The sequence below is a fragment of the Lotus japonicus genome, chromosome 1, assembly GCF_012489685.1.
Source record: "Lotus japonicus ecotype B-129 chromosome 1, LjGifu_v1.2".
Lineage (NCBI taxonomy): Eukaryota > Viridiplantae > Streptophyta > Magnoliopsida > Fabales > Fabaceae > Lotus > Lotus japonicus.
This window is the reverse complement of record NC_080041.1, coordinates 69,060,175-69,086,388: the sequence shown is the minus strand read 5'-3', so window position 1 is coordinate 69,086,388 and position 26,214 is coordinate 69,060,175. Positions and strand designations below refer to the sequence as shown.

General features: G+C 35.1%; 4 protein-coding genes across 5 annotated transcripts; 2 read left to right on the top strand and 2 right to left on the bottom strand.

Annotated features, from left to right (window-relative positions):
* Positions 1–5,456: 5,456 nt before the first annotated feature.
* On the top strand, positions 5,457–8,703 carry LOC130743434 (putative RING-H2 finger protein ATL21B). Its single transcript, XM_057595685.1, has 2 exons — positions 5,457–6,261; positions 8,045–8,703. Exons 1-2 carry the CDS (start codon positions 5,490–5,492, stop codon positions 8,488–8,490), a joined length of 1,218 nt encoding a protein of 405 aa, XP_057451668.1. The 5' UTR covers positions 5,457–5,489; the 3' UTR covers positions 8,491–8,703.
* Positions 8,704–10,435: 1,732 nt separating this feature from the next.
* On the top strand, positions 10,436–17,002 carry LOC130743417 (phosphomevalonate kinase, peroxisomal). The gene is made up of 10 exons (XM_057595656.1): positions 10,436–10,621; positions 10,700–10,850; positions 10,927–11,024; positions 11,493–11,602; positions 11,694–11,746; positions 11,903–12,283; positions 12,804–12,908; positions 14,477–14,704; positions 15,933–16,055; positions 16,506–17,002. Exons 1-10 carry the CDS (start codon positions 10,614–10,616, stop codon positions 16,770–16,772), a joined length of 1,524 nt encoding a protein of 507 aa, XP_057451639.1. The 5' UTR covers positions 10,436–10,613; the 3' UTR covers positions 16,773–17,002.
* A 191-nt stretch (positions 17,003–17,193) lies between these two features.
* On the bottom strand, positions 17,194–20,707 carry LOC130743422 (protein PSK SIMULATOR 1-like). 2 transcript variants are annotated; one of them, XM_057595668.1, is made up of 2 exons: positions 20,530–20,707; positions 17,194–19,124 (listed from the first exon to the last, which is right to left on the bottom strand). In XM_057595668.1, the coding sequence occupies exon 2, from the start codon at positions 19,023–19,025 to the stop codon at positions 17,709–17,711; it is 1,317 nt and encodes a 438-aa protein (XP_057451651.1). In that variant the 5' UTR covers positions 19,026–19,124; positions 20,530–20,707; the 3' UTR covers positions 17,194–17,708. The 2 variants fall into 2 exon arrangements, with proteins under 2 accessions (XP_057451651.1, XP_057451660.1); XM_057595677.1 differs by having other exon boundaries at positions 17,194–19,067.
* A 747-nt stretch (positions 20,708–21,454) lies between these two features.
* LOC130743408 (uncharacterized) lies at positions 21,455–24,904 on the bottom strand. The gene is made up of 2 exons (XM_057595643.1): positions 24,730–24,904; positions 21,455–23,753 (listed from the first exon to the last, which is right to left on the bottom strand). Exon 2 carries the CDS (start codon positions 23,693–23,695, stop codon positions 21,878–21,880), a length of 1,818 nt encoding a protein of 605 aa, XP_057451626.1. The 5' UTR covers positions 23,696–23,753; positions 24,730–24,904; the 3' UTR covers positions 21,455–21,877.
* Between the last annotated feature and the right edge of the window lie 1,310 nt (positions 24,905–26,214).

The following is a 26,214-nucleotide window of genomic DNA, read 5'->3' as shown; positions in this document are numbered from 1 at the left end:
TCGAAACACCGATTCAAAATCTTAGACTAAGCCAGCAGGAACACAATCGAGCACAAAGAAAATCATCTGTGAACACACAATCGAAGAAGATACCACTTGTGAAACCCTCGAATTCACACGAAGGTGGTAGTACAAATGGATGAAATCCTCCACGAATCAAGCGAGGAAACTTCATGAACAAAACCTCTAGCATAAACCCTAATCTAATCTTTCATGAACACAATTGGTAAAATCTAGCAAGGTTTTTTTTAACTCAGTTTTGGTTTTCTTTTACCTCATCTTATGGACCAACTTAAAAATAAATGAAGTTAGGGGTAGAATCATAATTTACGAAAACATGTAACTATTATCCGGGATTAAAGAAATCAAAATAGGCGTAACAATGTCATTAGTCAAACATATTCTCGTACGGTACCCATAAAAATTTTATGGGCACCACAGATTTTGCCTTTTTTCAATATTCTAAAATGTTTGTTGTTTTAAAAAACCAATGCATTTTTGCTATTTCTTCACTTATACCCTCATTTAATAAATTTTCTCTCACATATCACCTTTCATATTAACCAACTACAACTCTTCTCTATTAACTACATTCTTCTTTATCCATGGTAGAATTTAATAGTTTCACATAGTACTAGTAAAATTAAATAAGGGTAATTTAGTAACACTATACTATCAATAATTGTTATCTTACTCTTTGTGTCACAACCTTAAGGTAGCGTTTGGTAAATATGTGGGAACGGAACGGAACAGGAGATACGGGTTCCGTTCCGTGTTTGTCATGTTTTTAAGATGGAACGAAACAGGACAAAAAGCTCTTTGAACAGGACATTTTGGTTCTGTTGAAAAGTGTGGAACGGAAGGGAACGGAACAGGACTCAATTAAAATATTTTATTATGACGAAATTACCCTGATTTATTTTCTCAACTCTCCTTGTCTGTTTTTTGTACAGCCGTCTTCCCCATCTTGACTTTCATCATCGACATCACCCAATCCTGATTTTCATAATCAAAGCCCTTAGCTGTATATATGTATATGGATCAATCGTCTTCTCCACTATCAGATCTACACCAATTTCATATATACACCCCATTTTTAATATTTTACTTCTAATTCCAAAATCAATCCTCGTAACAATAGCAAGGCAACGAATTTTTCATATTGATGGAAAAAATTCTGGTAGAAATTTTCGCTAATGAATATATTATTGATAGTGGGATTTTGAGATTGTGTGCTTCACTTGTTTGTCTGGTTCTTCAAAACTTTCAGATTGGGGGCAAGTTTTTTTAGGGTTCATCGTTTCAATTTTATTAGGCTTAAATGCATTTGGTGCCCCTGATGTTTCATGGGAGTGTAAATGATACCCCTCTTCTAATTTTGTCAACGTTTGTACCCTCCATGAAACAAAACAGTGTAGCGTTTGCCCTTCTGTCAGTTCAACGTTAGTTTACTAACGGAGGGGCTGACGTGGAATTTTATTTTGCTTTTCCTATTTGCAAAAAAAAAACTATTACAAAACCAGGGGAAGGTCAACACCCATCATCTTCTTCCTCCAACTCAATTTCCAGAACAAAATAAACCAGAACACTAAAAATCGCAAGGGAAGGGAAGCAGAGCATGACCCGAAACCAGAACTTGCAGGAGAGGAAGAAGGAAGAGGAGGGGACAAGCATGATTCAGATAAAACAACAACTAAAAATTAAAATTTTCTTTTTTTCCTGTTAACAACACAAGCAACGACTTCAACAAATTGAAGCAAAACAAGCTTCACCAATGCATTTCTTTTTCTACACCCTAATTCCTTATTCACAATCTCAATCATTCATAAGCAACTAAGGAAAATCAAGTAAAAGATGAAACTTTGGGATCAAACACATTTATGAATGAAAGCAAAATCACCATAAATCTAAGCAAGATTCAAATGAGATCTGACAAATTCACAAAGCACAAACCCACCCACCACCACAACTGAAACTCGTGACTCCCCACCTGCAATCGGAACCACCCCAACTCCACCTGCAATCGGAACCACCCCCACCTTCAATCGGCACCGCCCCAACCTACCCCCGCCTGCAACCAGATCTGTGAATCGAAATTGTGAGACAACCGAGAGGAGATCGAAGGGCAGAGAAAGAGGATGGTGATTAAGGGGGCTTGATGGTGATGGAGGGCGACCAAACTGGCTACATCCAGAAGAAGCAGAGCAATGGATGGCGGCGTGACGTGGTTGGGGTGGCGGCTATGAAGAACATGAAGAAGAAGATGATATGGTGAAGGGGATGAAGATTAATGATTCAGAAAAAAAAGTTAAGGTTTTTTTTAATTAATATATAATTTTAAATATAAGTAATCTGATTTTGAATTAAAAAACAGAGAAAATCCATATCACATTTTAATAAAATTCCACGTCAGCCCCTCCGTTAGTAAACTAACGTTGAACTGACAGAAGGGCAAACGCTACACTGTTTTGTTTCATGGAGGGTACAAACATTGACAAAATTAGAAGAGGGGTATCATTTACACTCCCATGAAACATCAGGGGCACCAAATGCATTTAAGCCATTTTATTATGATTAATTGATTGATTGTATCTTTTATCCATTAAACATGATGAGTATTTATGTAATTAATCTTATGGTTCTGTTCCATTTGTGGTGTATCCACCAAACACAGTGCTCTTATCATTTTTATCCCGTTCTGTCCTGTTACATTCCGTTCTGTACTGTTCCGTTCCGTTCTGTTCAGCTTCCAAACGCTACCTAAACAACAATCTTTGTGGAACAGAGGGTGTATGAGATTTAAATTTCGGAAGCAAAATCATTCGGAATTTGAAATCTCGGAAGCAAAGATTTCAGGATTTGAATATCATAATGTAAATTTGGAGGTGTGAATTTATGTTGGCGGGGTGAGAATTTGAACACCCCTCCAACAAAATTTAATGAATTTATGATGGTTAATTTGATTAATCAAATTATTGGTTGGGGTAAGAAAGTCGGTTAAATTAGTTAATTGCATTAATTTTATTCTCATATACTGTTTAATTTTCAAATTTGTCCTTAACCACATGAAAATATAAGTCTCGGAGAATGGAAAAAAGTGCAAATAAGAGTCTTAATGTGACACACTTACCTATTCATAATTAAATAAGAGAAATATTATAAAAAAATAATATAGTTTAAAATTTAACTTGATTTTTATAAAAAGGACTGAGGTGCATTTTTATTTGATTCTTACATTAAGTAATGCAAAGAGTATTATTTTGTTCTCTTCTAATCTCTCTCAAAATGGTTTACACTCAAGAGGTGTATACCAACCATTTCCATACATGTAAATTACTAACAAAGTTCTCATCTAATATATATATATATGTAAATGAGACTTGAGTTTTTTTGCACCCATTTACATTAAATGCATTAAATAGTAAAACATTTCTTTTATATTAATACCTTTAATAATAAAATTAAAAATTAAATAAAATTCTTAAGTTAGAATCTATTCAATTACATACTAAATTGTAAAAGACACTTTGAACCTTTGTATGAAATACATTAAATTAAAATATTAAAAATGAAAAAAATTTGTTTAAGTCATTAGCTATTCAACTACCTACTAAATGTAAAACTCACTTGAAAGTTTGTTACAAATACATCAAGAAATTAAATAAATCATTTTGTATTATATAATATATACATTAAAATAAAAACAGATCAACAAAATTTACAACGCAATAAGTTAATCAACTACCAACTAATTTTCGTGTTTGTTGTATAAGGTAGAACAAGACATAACACTTTAATTCTTTAAAAAAGTGTGAAACAAAAAAGAATGAAACGGACACTAATAAAAAAAATCACACTGATGTTTATCAACCAAAAAAGTACATTGACAAAAGTACCTACATTAATTAATAACATTTAGAATAAAATTTATAAACTTAAAAATTGACTTAAATTTTGCATTCGTGAAAAATATCAAGAATTAAACTTGATTTAGAATAAAATAATATCATCAATTTTTTTTTAGATAAAACATGCTATATTTAAAAATGACACTATGAGGCATTTACTATTAAATATAATGTATGTGTGTCTTATTTAAAAAAACAATCTCCATATAATTTTTTGATTTTATTATATATATATATATTTAGAGCAAAAGAGAGATTATTCATTAATTAAAAGAGGAAACAACCCCAAAAAAAGGGGAAAAACACCAAGCCAAACAAGAGGCAAAAAAAGACAACCACCCAGCAAATAAAGACGATTTTGAGGAAGCTGAATAGAGAAAAAAAAATTATCACAAAAGTTGAATAAATTTAAGTTATATCTTATTATAGTTGTAAAAGTTAAAATTACTTTATTGTTCTCGATTTTGACAAGTGTAAACCAGTTTGAGAAATTGTGGTTGACCCTCCTAAAATATGACTTTCTTAGTAAAAGGTATAAAAATATGTTCATATAAGTTATTTGATGGTATTAAAAACTTATTGTTTATTTTTTTTTTGTTACAAATTGACTGAATTATTTTTCAAATTATTAAATAAAAAATCAATACATTTTTAAAACTATTCAATATAAATTATTAAATTAGAGTAATATTAATTATTTATGTAAATAGAACTCTAATACTATCTACTGAAATGTCTTTTTTTTTTAATTATTGAAATGTCTAAACACAATTATTATTTTTGTTTTAATTTAAGCAATAATCATTTTATACAATGTTAAAAATGTTGTAAATAAACCCGTACAACGTGTTATATCTATTGTATAAAAATATTGTAAGTAAACTCGTGCAACGCACGAGTATTATATCTAGTGGTAAGTAAGTTGGACTTAAACTCTTACAAAAATGATAAAAAAGACATTTAATTAAAAATACATGTACTGTTTTTCGAAGGTATAACTACATCCATTAAATTCCTAATTTTTTTTTTGTGCTTGCTGTGGTACCTTAAGCCAGATTAAGGCGTGGTACCAAGAATGAAATAAATTAATAGAAAAATAAGGCAATTTGAACTGAAAAGAAAATGATGGATGAAGATTTGCAAGTTTCAACATAGGTGAGGCATGGAGAAAGGAGATCTGACAAGAAAGGATCTTAGATGATCTCTCAACGTTGAAAGTTAAACTTAAAACCCTAATTTTTCAAATCGTGCATTGAACAGTATAAACAAACTTAAATACAATATGTTATTAGTTCATTGAGTCATTGAACTTAAATTCTTAAAAATTGCAACAATAAATCTTCCATTTTTTTTAAGAAAATAATAAAATTATAACTTAAAGTACTATACGAGGTACCACACTCGAAAAAAAAATATGGGTACCATAAAATTCACTTTTTTTTTTTTTGGAAATGAAAATGAGAGTCATGACATTTATGATGACAATACCATGTACCCTACCACCCAATTTTGTGTCATAATACCAAATTATTTAACCAAACCCAAAGTCAACACTCAACAACACTTCTTTCACAAACTAACATGACAAACTTTCCCAATTCCACTACCACACTCATCCTCACCTTCCTCTTCCTCTTCCTCTTCCTCTTCAACCCTCCTCAACCAAAACACACCGCAGCAGCATCCACAGAACCACCGTGCTCAGACAGCGTTTGCCACATCAAAGAGCCCCTAATCCGCTTCCCATTCCACATCCAACAAACCAACAAAGACACAGAGACATCATGTGGGTACCCAGGATTCAGCGTTTCTTGCAGTGAAACTGGCAAAACACTCCTCAATTTGCCAAACTCAGCTGAACAATTCACCATCCATAGAATCAACTACGCTTCACAGCAACTCTTCGTGAACGACCCAAACAATTGCCTCCCGAAGCGTCTTCTCTCGCTCAACCTCACTGGCTCCCCATACGACGCCGTTTACTATCAGGAATTCACCTTCTTCAACTGCTCCTCCTTCAACTTGGACTACCTCACACGTCGATACAAACCCATAGCTTGTCTCAGCGATGACGGTTCTTCTTCTTCTTCGTCTTCGAGGTACAGTGTTTTTGCAACACCTTCGCGTTCTGCGGTTGTGCAATTGTCATCGGTTTGCGAACTGGTTGGGACGGTGAAGGTGCCTGTTCAGTCGCCGTTTTATGATCAGGTTATGTCGTCGGAGCTGAACGAGGATCTTCGGTTGTCGTGGAATTCGCCGTCGTGTGTGAGGTGTGAGTCTCGCGGTGGCCGGTGTGGGTTCGGAAGCAATGATTCCGCTGTTGAACTTGGCTGTTTCAATGTTCCTCCACGAGGTAGGTTCTGTTATTATATATTGCTGCTAATTGCTAGTCCATTTTACATTTCGAAGTCGGCGTGTCGAAATCTTGCTTCTAACTTATCTGTTGGTGCATTGAGATATGTGAAATCACGTTTGTGTTTAATGTCGAAGCAAACAAGAACTAAATATGACTAGCTTTTAGGTTTTCAGCTTCTATGAATAGCTTATACATTTCAAAATTAAGTCTGATAAAAGAGAAGCTAATATCATGCCTAATTTGTTTGTTAGTCTTAAGTTTATTTAGGTTAGATGAGGGAGACCGGTATGGAGAGTATAACTAACTTGTAGTGGTTGATAACCTGGTAACGTCACCTAGGTGAATATTGAAGAAGAATATATACTTCTAAATTATGTGTCCTTGTACAAAAATTACTTTGAAATTAAGATATGGAAATGCAAACAGAGAGAAAATAACAAAAATTCTTTGACTATTATTCAAAGGAAGAAAGAAGGAATTAGGAGGAGAAGCTTGTAAAATACTATCTACAAACAGCTTTTAGCGTTGCTATTTAAGTATTTAGTCGAAATCGCGTATATAGAGAAACATTCTTTAGGAGAGATTTACTTAATTAATGTAATGTAATATATGGCGCTTATGAGGATTAGTTTATGTTAGTTATGAGATTCCTTGATAATACAAAAATACTAATGAGGGAGTCCACGGTCCACCTGTTTGATTCATGATAATATTTTTAATTTCTCCACTAAAAATTTGGCTAGTTCTTCGGCTATGTTTGGCATGCCATTTCAGCTAGCTTATAGCTTATTTGACTAGCTTAAAGCTTATTTGACTAGCTTAAAAGCTCTTCAAAAGTGTTTGGTGAATGAGCTTATTTCAGTAGCTTAAAACTTTAAGCTATAAGCTATCTCAGGTAGCTTATAGCTTAAAGCTTATAGCTTATTAAATTTATTCTCATTTTTATCCTTATTATTTTATTAAAATTCCACCATTACCCTTATATATTTATAAAAACACTAAACATATTTTCCCCTCACACTTACGTATGCAGTTCCTGCCACACCGCTGCGCATCATAATAACTAAAAATATTATATTAATAAAAATAAGTAAAAATCAATATTATTTTTTAAGATGATAAATAACTTGAGTTAATAAAATATTTAAAGTGATAATAATTTTAATATTAATATCATATATGTATTAACGTGAAAATAAAGTAATGTTAAATATAAAAATAATTATACAAGTATATCCTTTTATGTCATTTTACAATTTCAGCTTGTTTAACAGCTCGTTTTACCAAACACTTTTGTTTCAATCACGTAGCTTTTCAGCTTTCAGTTATCAGCTTTCAGCTAGTTTATCAACTTTCAGCTATCAGCTAGCTTATAAGCTTTCAGCTAGCTTTTCAGCTTTCAGCTAGCTTATCAGCTAAACATGCCAAACATAGCCTTCATTGAAAAGTTTAATAGAATCTTCAGAGCAATTTAATACTTCATGATAACAGTGTTTGGACAGTTTGGACGGTCTTGTATACATTTTTTTACTTAATTTCCTTTTGTCATTTTTTAATTTCTTGCACCTGGCACTTCTTTGATATCTAAAATTCTAAATCACACCTCAACCTTGTCCTATTATTTCAAAAACACTAAAGACAATTGACTTATTTGACAGATGTATTTTTCACTCATATTAGTTATATTACTTTTTTTGACAGATGTATTATATTACTTTAACTTGAAGTGATTTTAATATCTTTGGAAGAGAATTAATCGTGAAGTTTTGAACATTGGCAGGGATGTCCCGTGAAGCAACTTACCTCATAGCAATATGCGTTAGTGTACCGGCACTATTGTGCTTCATTGCACTCTTGAGTTGCATCTGCACCAGGTTCAGATTTGGTACCCACGGCTGGGCTTGGGCTCGTGAGGCGGTGGCCGATTTTGAGCCACTTCTTAACCCACGGCGAACCAATAATACGGGCCTTGATGGGCCGACGATTGCATCCTACCCGAAAATAGTAATAGGTGATGAGGGTACCCGCTTACCCAAGCCCGACGACAAGGCCTGCCCAATATGCCTATCAGAGTACATGCCAAAGGAGACAGTGAAAACCATACCTGAGTGTGAACATTGCTTTCATGCACAATGCATTGATGAATGGCTTCCACTGAATGCATCGTGCCCTATTTGCAGAAATTCTCCAAGAAAGTTACCACAACGTCTTGCTCCATCATGCTAGCTACTTTTCTAATCTCTCAAATTTATAATACACAACTCGTCAAAACCAAATCTAGGGATCGACAAGAAATTTCAGACAGGGCTCCTCTGTTTCTAATTTCCCTTGCATTGTATGTAGCACTGAAACGTATACCTTGCAACTCATTATCAGAATTTACATACGGCCATGATCCAAAGTTGTCTATAATCAATCAAACTCATGTTATATTTAGAATTGCATGTTTCTGAATAATTGTATGTTGACCCCTCTAAAATGAGGTGGAGGAGGAGAGAGATAGGAAGAAAGGAAAAAGTAAGAGAGAAAGTATAAGATAAGATAGATAATAAGAGGAGAGATATAGAAATGAAAATAGATGAAAATGAAGTGTATAAAAAAGGAGGTGGGAATATATCTTTGTGGAGATTTCTTGCTGCTATGAGCTATCTAGTTACTTAAACAAACTATATATGATGATCATGATGATACCAACGAACTTAATTCTTGCCAGTATTAGCTTTCATAAAAGTGATTATTTATTAAAACAACTGGTACTACTTACGTAATGTGGCATTGATGGGAAAAAAAACGCATTGTCTAAAAAATTCTTAGAGTTTGAGATGACTTTACTAAGAAGTTTTTTTTTTCTCAAAAATAAAATATGTATTGATACGAAGATGAGGAAATAGTCACAATATACACCATCTTTAAAGGATCAAAAAATCAGAAACAGCCAAAAGAAGCTCCAAAGAACGAAACCAAAACACGCCAAATCTTCCCAGAGAGACCCAAACAAACAGCTCACTTACAAGACCACCTAAAAAAAGGAAACACCAAAGCCCACCAAAGCTTGCAGAAAGCCCACATAACCCTCGCAGCCTGTAAAAAACCACCTAAGAAACCCTAAACCCTGCAAAAACCAAAACCACCCTCTACTAAAGCTAAGAGTACCGTCTACCCGAGATCTGATCAGCAATCTCGTAGTAGGAAACGTCGTCTGAGCAGTCATATACCGTACCAAGACGTTTAATTTTCCCATCAGGACAACGCTCCTCGCCTGAGTCATGATGCCATAAGGATGTGAGAGCTCATCTGGTAGCGCCATTAGTTCTTTCCATGTGTTTTATTAGACATAACTAACAACAAATAAATATAAAACTATACACAATCTATATCAATATATCTTTTGGTAGAGTGGAAAGCCCAATATTTTTGCTAGCCGATTCAATATATCTTCGAACAAACTGTATAAGGCGAATCTAAGCAGACTGCTTTTGACACTCAAAGGCAAAGCTAATTAAACTCTCACACAATGCAAGAGTTTTACTGATATCGTTCACTTTCAGACAAAGCAGCGATCCGAGAAATCTGAACTTCGAAAGCAGCATTTCCATGATCTCGCTCCACTCTACTATTTTAAATTGGACGACCTTAACTGTCGGTAAGTTACCGATGACCTTTCCCGCTCGTAAGTTACTGATGGTTCAACCCGTCAGTAAATTATTTACTAGAACGAAAAAACCCATTTACTAGAGAAAAAAAGTACATTTAATGTTTCCTTATATCTAATTAATTAAATGGTGTTTCAAAAAAAAATTAATTGAACGCTCCATCCACTATTATAAATCATTTTTACATAATTCTCTAAATTAAGAAAAATAGTACGAATCATAAATATGATGCCAAGGTTTTTGAGTGTGCAGTTCTTGCACGTTCTCGCGTGAGAAGAATAACACAACGCTTTATTTAGCGCGTCATGCGAGTATGATAGATGCTCATCAACAAGTTTGGAGACGACCCCTTCCTTTGCTTATGCGTCCTTGTATCTAGACGGCGTTAGCTAGTTTTGTTTTTTAGTTGTTAATTTTCCTGTTTTTTTAGTTTTTCTTAATAATTTTACCAAATTACTCGTTTGTAATAAAAAAATGATTTATAATAAGAGTGGAGTAGTTGTATATTGAAATCTGGATGTAGTAGCAACTGCAGAACTCGTGCTCGTGTTCCTCACTTCATCGGTCACGTGCACCGCGAGGCCATTAATTTTTCAGTTTTCTTGTCCTGAAAACCAAAAATCCAAGCCGAAGAAGAAAGAAAAGATCGATCAACTCAGAACAGTGGTGATCGCATCGCCAAAACCAGAATCATCAATGGCCGTGTAAGTTAATCACATTCATCACTTATAATTTCAATCAATTAACTGCAACTAACCCATGTTTACGCACTCACATCACAGAGTTGCTTCTGCTCCTGGGAAGGTGTTGATGACAGGGGGTTACCTCATTCTGGAGCGACCCAATGCAGGCCTTGTCCTCAGTACAAGTGCTCGCTTCTACGCCATCATCAAACCCTTCCATCCTCAAATCAAACCTGATGCATGGGCATGGGTACTTGAACCTCTCTACTCTTCTTATTCATCTTCTCCTACTTGTTGATATTTGATCTTTCATTGCTTGATTTCAGGGTTGGACAGATGTCAAATTAACCTCCCCTCAGCTCTCCAGAGAAGCCTTGTACAAACTAGCTCTCAATAATCTCACCATCCAAAATGTTTCCTCATGGCAAGTATTTTCCATTTCTCTAATTCAACCTCAAATCAATTGCATATTTATCCGTTTGGAAGAGCTTATTTGAGCTTATATGATCGCATAAGCGCTTGTGTAAGTGTTTGGGAGAGCTTATGCAAACAGCTTATGGTAGGCCATAAGCTGTTTTGAGCTTATTTCCATAAGCTACTCATGATAGCTTATGAAAAAGAGCTTATGCTTATGTATAACTTATTTCAATTTATTTCAATAAATTTTTAAAAATAGCTTATGAATAAGCGCATGACCATAAGCGCTTAATTAAGCTGTTTTCCCAAACGGGTATGTGAAATCAACAATAGCTTATTGGAGGTGGCAGTGTACAAATTTTAGGGGGGGCTAATACAGTTTTTGAATGTTCCTAGTTCCGTCCCTGCATGTAATATTGAAATTGTGTATGTATTGGTGTAGTTAGGCTTACAGGGACTGGTATTGTTGTTTCAGTGAATCAAGGAATCCTTTTGTGGAATATGCAGTGCAGTATTCTGTGGCTGCAGCATATGCGACGTTTGACCAGAGTAAAAAGGACTTGTTACACAAACTACTTTTACAAGGTAACAATGCTATGTTTTTCGACCCTTTAATAAACGAACATGTAACGAGAGCTTCCAACATTCAATTTTTATAGCTGGGTTGGTCTTGTAGGTCTTGACATTACAATCTTGGGTTCCAATGATTTTTATTCATACAGGAATGAGGTAATTTACTCCGTTTTTTGGTATGCTTTTCTACAATTCTTTGCTCTTGTTTTCCCCTCGTTAGCTTTTTTGGATGCCCTGCACTTTTCATATGGTATTTATTTATAACCTTCGATCAAGGCATTTATTCCTTGTTAAAGTTAAATACTTCTGCAGATTGAGAAACGTGGACTCCCTTTGACACCAGAATCATTGGCCACTCTTCCACCCTTTGCTTTCATTTCCTTCAACACTGATGATGCTATTGAAGGAAGTTGTAAGCCTGAAGTAGCTAAAACTGGTTTGGGCTCATCTGCAGCAATGACAACAGCTGTAGTTGCTGCTTTACTTCATTACCTTGGTGTCGTAGAGCTTTCCTCTACGAAAGATCACGGGAACAGAAAGGACATTGCAGATCTTGATCTGGTGCATAAAATAGCTCAAACTGCACATTGTGTTGCACAGGGGAAGGTAGGTAGTGGGTTTGATGTTAGCTCAGCTGTGTATGGCAGTCATCGTTATGTGCGGTTTTCACCAGAAGTGATTTCTTCCGCTCAGGTCTGCACACTTCATTCCTCTTATCATTTGGCTTGTGTGTCAATCTACAATATTACGATTCTTTCTGATTCAAGTCTGTCACATAATATACAAAATAAAGAGATACATGACTTAACTTACTATGCAAGTGTTCTGAATGGAAATGGTGTAATGCATCCTCCCTGGTTTCTTTGAACCATGTTTAGCTTCCATCTTGAGATCAATATTATCTGTGAATTCTTGAAATACTCGTGAGAGATATGTCTGTATATTATGTAAGTCACCCCTGTGCATGCATTTCAGTCTATTTCCTCAAACTTGTAAATTTGGTACAATGTTCCATCCATAGGTTTTTTTAGTTGGAGTAAAACAAACCCCAAGGTAACTAATTATTGATTTAGCCTCATAATTTTACCTGTTGTCGTTGACCACATGCTGCTGGTTATCTCTTACATTAGTTGACCACATGCTGTTCTTGGAATTATTAGAATGTTCCAGAAACATCAATAACTTAGTAGTCTTTGTTTTATTGGCTTTGTAGGTTGCAGCTCAAGTAGTGCCCTTGCCAGAAGTTATCACTGACATTCTAAAAGGAAACTGGGACCATGACAGGACCGAGTTCTCTTTACCACCTTTGATGACTCTTGTAAGCAACTTCAATTTTTGCAACTGTTGGGATATGTTCACATGTCTTGTAATTATGGCTATGGGCACTTACTTCCTCTCTGCCTCTCTTCCCTCAATATTTCGAAGGGATGGGTGGTGGGATGTACCTAATTCTATAGTTGTACTTGCAATTTCTATTCATAACCTTATTTTAACGGTTAAGAAAAAATGTGTTTTCTCCAGGCTTGTTAATAGCGCGCTATAGCGTAGCGCCCTAGGGGTTCACCGCTACTCCACTATTCACCGCTATTTGCGCTATTTGCCGCTATAGCGCCGCAATAGCGTTTTTTGGGCTTGCCGCTACACTACGCTATCCGCCATTAACAACCCTGGTTTGCTCATGATTTAGGCTCTTCTCCTCTTACCATTTCTTAGGACTTTTCAAAATTTGTAGGCTTTTGTTCCATGTAAGGCTTTTCGTATCCACAATCCACAGTTTGGACTCCCGGTTACCATGCCTTATGATGTCTAAGATCTTGCCTTTTATTGAACTTTTTTATTGTTTAGCTTTAGACTTTTTTGGTTGAATACTTGGTTTGTTGTCCAGTATCCAGTGCAGTGCACTGCCAACTACTCAGCCTAATGTGATATTTACAATTCAGGTGGTGTATTCTTGATTATTACAATTGTGTGAAGGAAACAATTAATAACATCAATGGCAGAGGTTTTAGTTCCCAAGGATCAGGCTGTTTGTCTTGATTTAAAGAAAATTATCCATGTGACCATGTGAGATTTGGAGGCTAAGAGCCATTGAAGGCTTATCTATTAGTTCCTTGTTTCTCTGTGTTGTTTTATATTATTGTGATTTTCTATGATTAGTTTATTGTGAATTTGTGAGCAGCAAATGTAAACATTGAAGTGCATTTTAGTTAATGACTTAAGAGGCAGAAGCTTAATGCTTCTTGTGCCATAAATTCTTGAAATCAAGTTAATTAATCTAATTGTGCAAGTTACCAGTTTAACTTACAGAAAGCTTGGTGCTTCAATTTTCCAATTATATTCTGATTCTGAGTAGTACAAAGGAGAGCCTTCGTGTAACGGTTAAAGTTGCTAGGCAAGGTAAGGCTGCCTAGTGCCTATAATAGACCCCCAATGAGTTCGACCCTGCCGTGGCCAGAGTTTATTAATATCATGTTCTCTGTTTTCAATATGGGTGAATAGCTCATAAGATTCACTTAAACAGTTACCAACTTTCAAAATCAAAGAAGTTGAACCATATGTTACAAGGTTGAATTTATGTCCACAACTACATATTCACGACAAACAGTTACCATCTTTTTTCATATTAAAGGAAATGTATTAGTAGGTGTCCCAGGATCTCTTTCTTGCTCTGTATCCTGTTCTGGTTCAGCAACTGACTTGATATGAATATCTATATTGAACAACTATGGTGTGGAAATTATTCCCATTTCTCTCTTACAAGCATCTCTCTCTCTCTCTCTCTCTCTCTCTCTCTCCTGTATCCCCTAAATTTCATTTTTCCAAATACTGTTTTAACTTGTTTGACATATGAACTCTCTTGGTTCCCTTATTGATGCCTTTATTTAGTTATTAGGAGAACCTGGAACTGGTGGATCATCCACACCATCAATGGTTGGTGCAGTCAAAAAATGGCAAAAGTCTGACCCTCAGAAATCCCTAGACACATGGAGAAGATTGTCAGAGGCGAATTCAGCATTGGAATTGCAGCTCAACTTGTTAAGCAAATTAGCAAAGGAGCAGTGGGATGCATACAAATCTGTGATTGACAGCTGCAGCATACTCAGATCAGATAAGGTATTTATTTGATATCATTTGTGGTTGTTTAATTCATTGAAGTTAGTCAAAAACTGAATATTTATTATTTTGTTACTAAAGTGTATTGATTCACAAAGCTCTCCATTGGCCTCAAATAACTTTGAACATTATATTTGGACGGTAATCCTTAAATTGGATTAGAGTTTGATACTTTTCTTCTCATGTCAGCTCTTCATTAAATAGGACGCCTATCTTGATTAGTATACTTCTCTTATTAGTTTTGATTGGTTTGAAAGACAGACATGCAGCAGTATGTCTGACTAGAGCTACCTTGGAAATGAGTAGAGAAGCTTATTTGCTGCCTGCAGGCGACCTTCACTCTCATTATAGGTTACTAGAATTTAAAATATTCTTGAGAGTCTGATTCTGGCTTGATGTAGTGTTATAAGTTACTTTAAATTTTAACACCCTTGATTGTTTTTGTACCTCTTGATTTCCTTCATGCTTTGATATGACCTTATTACCTGAGAGTTTTGAACCTTGTCACTCACAATAGATTCAAACCTGATGATTATGGAATGATGAACATTTCCGGGGCCCAACTATAATTGATCAGTTTGGTAACCCTTAGAAATGGAGGCTGAACAATTCACTGATGGCATTTATGAAAAACTGTTTCAAAGTCACCAGTTAAATTTACGTCCCCATTTTTAAGGGCATACCCAGACTGACCTTTTAAGGGGAAAGATTTGACGGGATCCTTTCATGTGGCATGGATATGAGGAGGAGCAAAAAAAAAGTTGTTTCTCCTACCTTGCTTCTCATGCCCAGAAATTGTATTTAATATTTTTGATTATAGGGAAGCGCCCAAGCTGTATAAATCTATGATTCAGTTAACTCCAAACGAAGTTCTGTAGCTATTGCAGGCCTGGGTTTCAGTTTCAGGCTGTAAACTTTTTAAGTACATGTGATGTTATTTTCTTGGGACTGCTCTTTCTTGCTGTCAAGTTTTAATAATCTTTGATGTATTGTGACATTTCTCCAAGCTGTATAAATCTATGATTCAGTTAACTCCAAACGAAGTTCTGTAGCTATTGCAGGCCTGGGTTTCAGTTTCAGGCTGTAAACTTTTTAAGTACATGTGATGTTATTTTCTTGGGACTGCTCTTTCTTGCTGTCAAGTTTTAATAATCTTTGATGTATTGTGACATTTCTCCTTGCTGATCTTCTTTTGTGTTGATGCTTGGAATGCAAATTGCATAATCAGTGGATAGAACAAGCTTCTGAACCTGTAAAGGAAGCAGTTATTAAAGCACTGCTGGGTGCAAGAGATGCCATGCTGGGAATTAGATATCATATGCGCCTGATGGGCGAGGCTTCAGGGGTTCCAGTAAGTTCATTTCACTGATTCAGCACCTATTTGTATAGTTCTTTGTTGGTATGATGTCGATATTGCCTATGAAAATGCATGTCCAGTAGACTGTGTTACCCTTAAGAATTTTATTTTTGTTGAAATTTAGTGATTTTGCTTCATACGTTAACTCCTGGTGAGGTACTAATCTCTAATCTTCCTACCATAAAAGTATAATATAGAACCATCCGTGTGGCTTCCCCAAACAAGTTAAGCTTTTTGGATAGTTGGTTCATAATATACTATCAGTCTATCGGAGCTTCTATGGCTATATGGTCTAGAGTTAAGATACGAATTAAATTGTGTTTATGGAACTTAAATATGCTGTATTTAGTTAAGTGTAGTCTGGTTTGCTTTCCTGAGTGATCAATCATTTAAAAGTTTAACAATTTATGAGTTCAGCAGTCTCTTGACTTGTAAAGTATACAGATTGAACCTGAAACACAAACACAACTTCTGGATGCTACAATGAACTTGGAAGGAGTATTATTGGCTGGAGTTCCAGGGGCAGGAGGATATGATGCAGTCTTTGCTGTTACTTTGGGAGATTCGAGCAGCAATGTGACTAAAGTATGGGGCTCACTGAATGTTCTTGCCATGTTGGTTAAAGAAGACCCTTGTGGTGTTTCTTTAGAAAGTGCTGACCCAAGAACCAATGAAATCACATCAGCAGTGTCTTCAATTCATATTGAATAGGCTCATCTCCATCAATTACATATTGTAATCTGTGGAATATAGCTTCTAGACTAGGAATTTGTTTCTTTCCAGTTTGCAGTAAAAAAAAGGAAGGGTTGATTGAAAATAAACATTATGTGTATTAGTCTTTTGTGAAGCCGATTGTGCTGCCTGGGTTTCTAAACGAGCAGCAAATTCTTTTAATCTTCTACTTCCTAGAATAAAACGATTGTTATCACTTATCATCAAAATTTCCCCTTTGTTGGAAAATTATTTCTCAAACAAAAATGAATAAAGGAAATAGAATAATTTTTTTTGCCTCTAGTTAATTTTGCAACAAATCTTATGATTATATAACCTCTCATTTCAGAGAAATCAAATAAAGAGTAATTTTGCTGTAACCATGTGGAAATGGGGAGTTAGAGGAATTTTTCAATGTCTATAACACAATAACGAAAGCAGCACTTGAATTCGCTCAACTCTGAACAGAAGAAAAGGTCATGGTTCATACTATCAGTAATATACAATTCTCTTGCTTGACAATTCAGAAGATATAGAGATAAAGCCATTCAACATCATGCCATAGTGCTATACAATTTAATACATAATAATGCTCATAAATATGCACACCCTAAATAACATTTAGGAACTCTTCAAAGAGAAAAAGTGGAAAGAAGGCCAACATTGCAAAGATGAGACCAGCCATCCAAGTTCTAGCAGCTTGGAAATCATCAAAGAAAATTAACTACAAATGTTCCAAAAAATCCTCACCAAGAAAGCATTCTGATACTAAATTTCCATAGTACTGAGCATATAGATAATCCTCCCATACTTCAACTACCATTTCACTCACATTGGTTGATCTGAAAAAGACTGATGGATGGTGTTTCTGCAATTCCTCATCTTAGTTTCTGGCAAGGAACTATAATCAGTGACCATGCCCTTAACACAACTTGTTTAACCATTCAGATTAGGATATCCATTGTCTACCCTTAAACTGCCACACTCTGCTAGAGCTTTTGCATTGAGCTCCATACCATATCTCCAGACATAGTTCAGACCCACAAGAAGCTCCGTGATTACCTGTTCCGTCTTTTCTTGGTTTGCAAAGTAAAGGGTCTGCACCAGCAGCACATTCGTCCTGGAAACAAAGCTTTGCTGCTCGAAACTCCTCTTAGATTGCCATCTTATCATGTGATGAGCAAGCGGTGCCAACCATTCCAATAAGCTTGACATTGCTTGAGTCCATTCTTCTGCCTGACTCGGGTCATACCCTAATGAAGAGGCCATGGTATTGGTATATGGCTTCAACTTGCCCCTAAGGGCAGCTGTCACGCGTCTAGGTAGCATGTTGTACAGGTCTTTCCTTGCGTCGAGACCGATCAAGTGCGGAGAAGCCGCCAGCTTCTCAATCACTATGATGACATTTGCATAATGCAGTGCTAAAGCAGCAGCACCAAGGGTTTTCGGTGGAGGAGATTGCAATAGAGCAGAAAATTTACTTCTATGAATTAAATCTGAATTTAAGACACTTGAATTATCGATTCCACCAACATCTACAATCTCGTTTCTTTTTTGATAGATCACATCTACAATCTCCTGAACTCCGAATACCTGGCTAATCTTTCGGTATATTGTGAATAACGATCTTGCTAAAAGATGTACTGTGTAATCATATGTCTTGTTCCACAGAGAAATATCCTTCAAGTGCTTCACCTCCTGTGTCTTCCATGCAACCATCTTCTGATACTCAATTAAATCTAACACACTTGACTCACCATTAGTCTTCAATCTTGTAAGAGATTGCTCCATCTCTTGATACAAAGTTGCATTAGTTGATATAAACCTTTCCATCTTTTTAATATTTTTCTCCATCTTCTTGCCAGTAAATTCCCACCCATATGGATCAACACCCATAGCAATAAACTCATAAAAGGCATTCTCGAAACCTTTCCAAATTGGATCGCTGCATTTCTTCCCAAGCCTAGCCACGGACTCTGCCACATGTGCCATATTCTCAAGTTTCTCTACACAGATCAAGCGTACAATGAAATTCTCATCATCTGAAATAAGCTTTCTTAGGCCAATTGAATCAGTGGTCTCCTCTCTCAACCTAGCAATCTGTTTATCACTCAATGATTGCCATAAATTAACCACCTTGGACATCAAGCTTGCTATTTCAAATGCTAATACTCCAATTACCAACTTCTCAGAATTAGCATCATGCTTCCGAGGAATCCTCCACAAACTATGAAACCATGACTCCGCACCCATTGCTCTAGGAACAGCAAAAGACTACGCTCTTTAAGACAAGTCCTTCATCAGATGAACTTCAACTTGTATCAAATGTTTTCAGATGCTCAATGTAAATATCTAAAGATAATATTGAAACAATTACACACTACTTGCATGAAAGCAAACGAAATATGTTTATGATGCCACAACTTGTAACCCCAAAAATAATCCAACACCATAAGCAATCTGTAATTTTTACTTTACCTGCTTTCTATGACTATTGTGTCCCAAGCTGGGAGAAAAAAGAGTAGTTGGTAGGATTGAGCTTGCAATAATTCATTTGGTTTAGTGCATACTGGATTCCTATTTCTAACTTTTGTATGGCATCCTCACATCTTATAGTCTTGCCAAGGCCAAGCTATTCAAATTATTTTAGTTTAAAAGTATATTGTATGATCTTCTTAGTTTCACATGTTTTGAGTTTTTTGTGGAGAATTTAAGTGAGTTGAAGTCCCATATTGGTTAAAAATAGGTAAGATGAAAACTTCATAAGAGATGTGACTTAGATACCTAATGTCTTAAGGTTTGAGATAAAGGCATGGTGTTTGGTTCTCTAGATCACTAGGGTAATTAAAAGCATCTGTTTCCTTTATCAAAGTACTTTATCCTTGTTCTTCTTCATTTTCACATGGTTTAACTTCATTCTGCAAATTAAGCATTTCCCAAATAATGGATAGATGAGGCTAAGGTAGACCTGTACCACAACATACACATTATTGATTTAGCTCTTAGCTGGCCAAAATTTTGGATTTTTTGGAAAATTAAAGCAACAGCAAAAATGTCTAAAAGTTGAAATGCATTCATTATGGGGATTGATGAATAAGTGATAATATACCAATTGGAAAATTTAATGAGGATTAAACTAAATGGAGATCAAATGCTAGAGATGTTTGAAATTTTTACTTTAAATTTTAGTTGAAAAGAGTCCATAGATGATAGAACAAGGCATTATATCAGAGAAGGCTTAATTTTTTTAAGAAAAAAATGAAACATTCTTTATGTTTTATATGCTTTTCCAAAGCATAGAACTCTAACAGATGTATTAACTCCTTGTATCAAATCATCCACAGTAAACCAAATAAATTTACATATATTCCAGAACAAGCAAAAAATAATGTTCACATTCCCCCCTTGTTACTCTTTTTGGATTTTGTCCTGGGCTTTCTACTTTCTGATGCATAGAAATGATTTATTGAGAAGCAACAAGGGTATAAGAGTTTTAATTTATGCTCATAAAATCACATAACCAAACCCAAATCCTACAACAAACCAGATCCCAAAAGGCCATTATGCTCCATTAAAAAAAGACAAATTTACAAAGTTTTTGCCAAGAACATGCTTTACATCACTTCATCAACCTGTTTGCTCATGTGGGGAGGCAAATTTACCAGTTAAAACCAAATCTTAACAGCATAAAACAAAAAAGGCTAACAGTGGAGCATGATGATGAAGTAGAGTGGAATAGAAGAGCACAGGAACTCACCCATTAGAAAAAGCAGAAGCAGCTGAAGAATGTAAAAGGTGGGAGCAAAAAACATATGATAGTGGAAGATGAGGAAACTGTGAAAAAAGGGAGAAAGGGAGGAAGCTGCAGTGTTAGGACTAGGAAATAAGGTGCATGCAAACAAAACAAAGCAGAGAGGAAGAGTCAAACAGAGACAAAAATCCGAGTGAAACCAACAACATCCAAAAATAAATAGGGTGTTGCTTTTGGAAATAAATATTTTATTTTGAAATTATTTCTTCAAAAATTTTCACAACCATCCTTTTTTTTTTAATTCTCAAAATTGGTATTTTAAGGTGAGGAGAGTTCAAATTGTACTTTTTTTTTTTTTGAAACTAAATTATACTTTTATTATACTTACAGTTACACTAATTGGAATCTTTTCTGATGCTGTTTTCTATATTTATAAATTCTAATGTTAAACTAAAAAATAGAAGTTCACATAGAATTAAACAGTTAACAAAACTAAAAAATAACAAATAAATAGAAAAGAAAAGTTAATTCGAACATGTTATTGTTTCCTTTTGTAACTTAAAAAAAAATTGAACATGTTATTACTTATCCATGAGGAGTTGCTAAGTTTGAAACATAGGCTAAATGTGCAAGAATAGTTTTTGGGTTAAATACCCGCACAATACCAATGAAGAGCCTTAACATTGACAAAGTCCCAAATCCAGAATAGCCGTTATCGAAATGGTGACCGGATACCAGGTGGTTTATATAAAAAATTATACTAACACTTATACTAAATTCGCGGTAACCATGTGAAAATGGGCCTAGGACGAATTTCCAGTGCCTATTACAATTTCTAGAATAACAAAACCAGCACTTGAATTCGAACTACTTAGCACAGAAGAACAAAAGATCATGGTGCTTACTATCAGTAGTATACAATTCTCTTGCATGACAATCCAGAAGATATAGAGAAATAACCATTCAAGATCATACCATAGTGCTATACAATTTAATACATAATAATGCTCATAAATATCCACACCCTAAACATCATTTACGAACTCTTCAAAGAGAAAAAGTGGAAAGAAGGCCAACATTGAAAAAATGAGACCAGCCATCCAAGTTCTAGCAGCTTGGAGCTCATCAAAGAAAGCTAACTACAAATGTTCCAAAAAATTCTCACCAAGAAAGCACTCTGATACTAAATTTTCACAGTACTGAGCATATAGATCATTCTCCCATACTTTAACTACCATTTCACTCACATTGGATGATCTGAAGAAGACTGGTGGTTGGTGGTGTTTCTGCAATTCCTCATCTTAGTTTCTGGCAAGGAACTACACTCAGGGATCATGCCCTTAACACAACTTGTTTAACCATTCAGATTAGGATATTCATTGTCTACCCTAAAACTGCCACACTCTGCCAGGGCTTTTGCATTGAGCTCCCTACCATATTTCCAGACATAGTTCAGACCCACAAGAAGCTCGGTGATTACCTCTTCAGTCTTTTCTTGGTTTGCAAAGTAAAGGGTCTGCACCAGCAGCACATTCGTCCGGGAAACGAAGCTCTGCTGCTCGAAACTCCTCTCAGATTGCCATCTTATCATGTGATGAGCAAGCGGTGCCAGCCATTCCAATATGCTTGACATTGCTTGAGTCCATTCTTCTGCTAGACTCGGGTCATACCCTGATGAAGAGGCCATGGTCTTGGTATATGGCTTTAACTTGTCCTTAAGGGAAGCTCTCACGCGTCTCGGTAACATGTTGTACAAGTCTTCTCGTGCATCGAGACCGATCAAGTGCGGAGAAGCCGCCAGCTTCTCAATCACAATGATGACATTTGCATAGTGCAGTGCTAAAGCAGCAGAACCAAGGGTTTCAGGTGGAGGGTTTAATAGCTTGCACAGAGATTTGAAGACTGATTGAGTATGATGAATTACTTTTCCAGGACCAAGAGGGTTTGAACTAAATTCTTTTGCATTCTGAACTCCAAAATGAACACCATTTGGTCTTGAGTGGCAGTCAGTGACAGGGGAACTGTCCCAAGCCATACATCCCTTGAAAGGTCCTACTTGAGTTAGCCGATTTGTTCTTGTGTGAGTTTCCTTCGCACCTGCCGTGGCCGAGGGTTTATGAAACTTCCAAATCTTGCTCTTTCTATTTGTTCCAGTAACTGGGACTGGTTGATTCAAATTCCTTTCAAGAGGACCTGAGAAATAATTAACTTTTGTATGCTTTCCTAAAATTGGACCTGACTTTGTGGATGAGTCACCAAGAGGACCTGAATGAGAAATGCTGGTTTTATTTGTTCTACCAATTGGACCTGATCTAGCACTAGCAGCAATAGAATTAAGGGGTCCTGAAGAAAATCTGGCAAGATTATTTTGAGGTGGTTGGGATGAAGATTGCAATAACGCAGAAACCGATTGACTTCTATAAATGAAATCTGAATTTAAGACACTTGAATTGTTGATTCCACCAACATCAACCATCTCATGAATTCCGAATATCTGGTTTATCTTTCTGTATATTGTGAACAAGGATCTTGCTAAAAGAAGTACTGTGTAATCGTATGTCCGGTTCCACAGAGAAATATCCTTCAAGTGCTTCACCTCTTGTGTCTTCCATGCAACCTTTTTCTGATACTCAATTAAATTTATCACATCTGACTCAACATTAGCCTTCATTCTTGTAAAAGTTTGCTCAAGATCAGTAAGCACCTCCATCTCTTGATACAAACTTGCATTAGTTGATATAAACCTTTCCATCTTTTTAATTTTTTTCTCCATCTTCTTGCCAGTAAATTCCCACCCATATGGATCAACACCCATAGCGATAAACTCATAAAAGGCATTCTCGAAACCTTTCAAAATCGGTTCGCTGCATTTCTTCCCAAGCCTAGCCACGGACTCGGCCACATGTGCCATATTCTCAAGTATCTCTACACAGATCAAGCGTTCAATGAAAAGATCATCATCTGAAACAAGCTTTCTTATGCCAATTGAATTGGTGATCTCCTCCTTCAACATAGCAATCTGTTTATCACTCAATGATTGCCATAAATTAACCACCTTGGACATCAAGCTTGCTATTTCAAATGCTAATACTCCAATTACCAACTTCTCAGAATTAGCATCATGCTTCCGAGGAATCCTCCACAGGCTGCGAAACCATGATTCCGCAACCATTGCTTATCCAGGAACAGCAAAAGACTGCACTCTTTAAGACAAGTCCTTCATCATAGCTCTGTAATACTCAGCAAATAAACACATGAAAAGATTGTTAAAATGGTTGTTAAATATATTATATAGATTTCAGACGAATTTCAACCTGTATCAAATTTTTTCACATGCTCAATGTAAATATCTAAAGATAATATTAATACTGAAACAATTACACACTATGTACCTTGCATGAAAGGAAACGAAATATGTTTTCAAATGTTCTTAATTTTGAGTTCATATTTTAGTTGAAAAGAGTCCATAGAAAAAAACATTATATTGGAGAAGGCTTAATTTTATGTTTTACATGTTTTTCCAAGACATACAACTCTAACAGATGTATTAATTCCCCGCATCAAATCGTCAACAGTAAACCACATAAATTTAGATATATATATTCCAGAACAAGCAAACAATAATGTTTATACTCCCCCTAGTTACTCTTTTTGGATTTTGTCCTAGGCTTTCTACTTTCTGATGCATAGAAATGCTTAATGGAGAAGCAACAAGGGAATAAGAGTTCTAATTTCTGGTAACTATTGATGAAAAGCATATATTGAAAAAAGAAACAAAGCTACAAGGCATAAACCCAACTATGGATCCTATTCTCTGTCTACTACTCACTCATTAAACCAAGAAATAACTGAATTCAAAGTTGAAGTGTCCACAATCAATCACACACTTCACACTACAATCACAATTCACAATTAGAAAGGAAAACCACACAAAATCTAAACTAAACTCAAATCCTACCAACAAACCCAGATCCCAAAACCCTTTTTTTCCTTTATAAAAGAAACAAATTTACAAACTTTTGCCAATGAACATGCTTAACATCACTTCATCAACCTGTTTGCTCATGTGGGCAGGCAAATTTACCAGTCAAAGCTGAAATCTTAACAGCATGAAGTGATTGTAGCAACAAAAATAGAAAAATCCAAACAGTAGAACATGATGATGATGATGAAGTACAATGGAATGGAAAGAGCACAGAAACTAACCGATCAGAAAAAGCAGAAGAATGTAAAAGGTTGGAGCAGCGAACATATGATAGTGGAAGATGAGGAAACTGTGAAGGAGAGAGAAAAGGAAGAAGAAGCTGCAGTGTTAGGAAATAAGGTGCACATGGAATGAAAACAAAACAAAGCAGAGGAACACAGACAAAAAACGAGTGAAACCAACGACATCCAAAAATTAATATTCTATTTTAAGATTACTAGTACTTCACAAATATTTTACAACCCATTCTTGTTTATATATTCTCAAAATTGGTATTTTAAAATGCATGGAATCTTTTCTGATAATGTTTTCTATGTTTACAAAACTGATATTGAACTGACTTAATGCATGTTTGTATCACTTCTATTTCCTTAAAATCAACTCTGAAATTTTTATTAAAATTAACTAATTATGACTTTTAAATCAGTTATGGGAAAAAATGTGTGAGTAACTTTTAAATTTCATAATTACTTAATAGGAAAAAGATTTTGCTTCAAACATAGTATTAATTATTCTAACACTTTCCATACGGGGTAACCCACTTGTAATAAAGAGTGTGTAGGAAAAACTTTTGAGTTTAGTGATTCTCACATAATAGTCTTGAAAGAGATGGAGAGTCTTAACGTGACTAAATTTTGAATCTAAAATAGTTAAGAATCGAAGAGTGATCAAATATTGAGTGGTTTAAAAAAAATCTATACTAGGCCAACAGTAATTTAGTACTATTTTATAACTCATCATGATCTAACAATTTTATCTCAATTTTTTGATTTTTTCTTTAAGTTGTTGCATGTGCTGAAAACTTGAAATCCTGACATGCTTAGATATTTAAGAGGTTATAGTTAGTTAAGACTTAAGAGGGTCAATTTTAGTTGAAATTCATTTTAATGTACTTCTAGGTTGGTCTTACATTGATACCTAAATGTAATTAAAAATCTAGATAAAATTTGTCTACATTATTATTTTTAACTAGTATACATTAACTATACACCCTGAATATAATTCAAAAGAATATATCTAATATAAGTTGATATGTTTAAATTATTAAAATCATTACTGAATGACCAATTTTGATATTACAAATATTTTGAGAATTGATTTTTTTTCAGTTTGATTTTTTTTCCTTAACTAATGTATCCAACATACAGTAGTCATAAGATTAATCTTAATTTTTTTTCCATTCACAACCATTTGAAATCAAACCTCCAACTACTTCTTGCTCAGAGACAAAGTGCTTGACATCTTGTTATTTGAAAAGTCTTATTGAGAATGAACTCTCAATTAGTTTCATGTCCTTTTTCTTTGCAATACTTATTTTATGAAAAATCACGTTGAATGCTATCTATTTCAAATTTGAATTTTATGTATTATACTATTATGAGACACATGATTTTCTAATATTAAAGGCCACATTTAAGAAAGTGTCACGATACATATGAAAAAATTAGAAGCATTTCGATTTCCAGTTGGCTCCGCAACTCAATCAT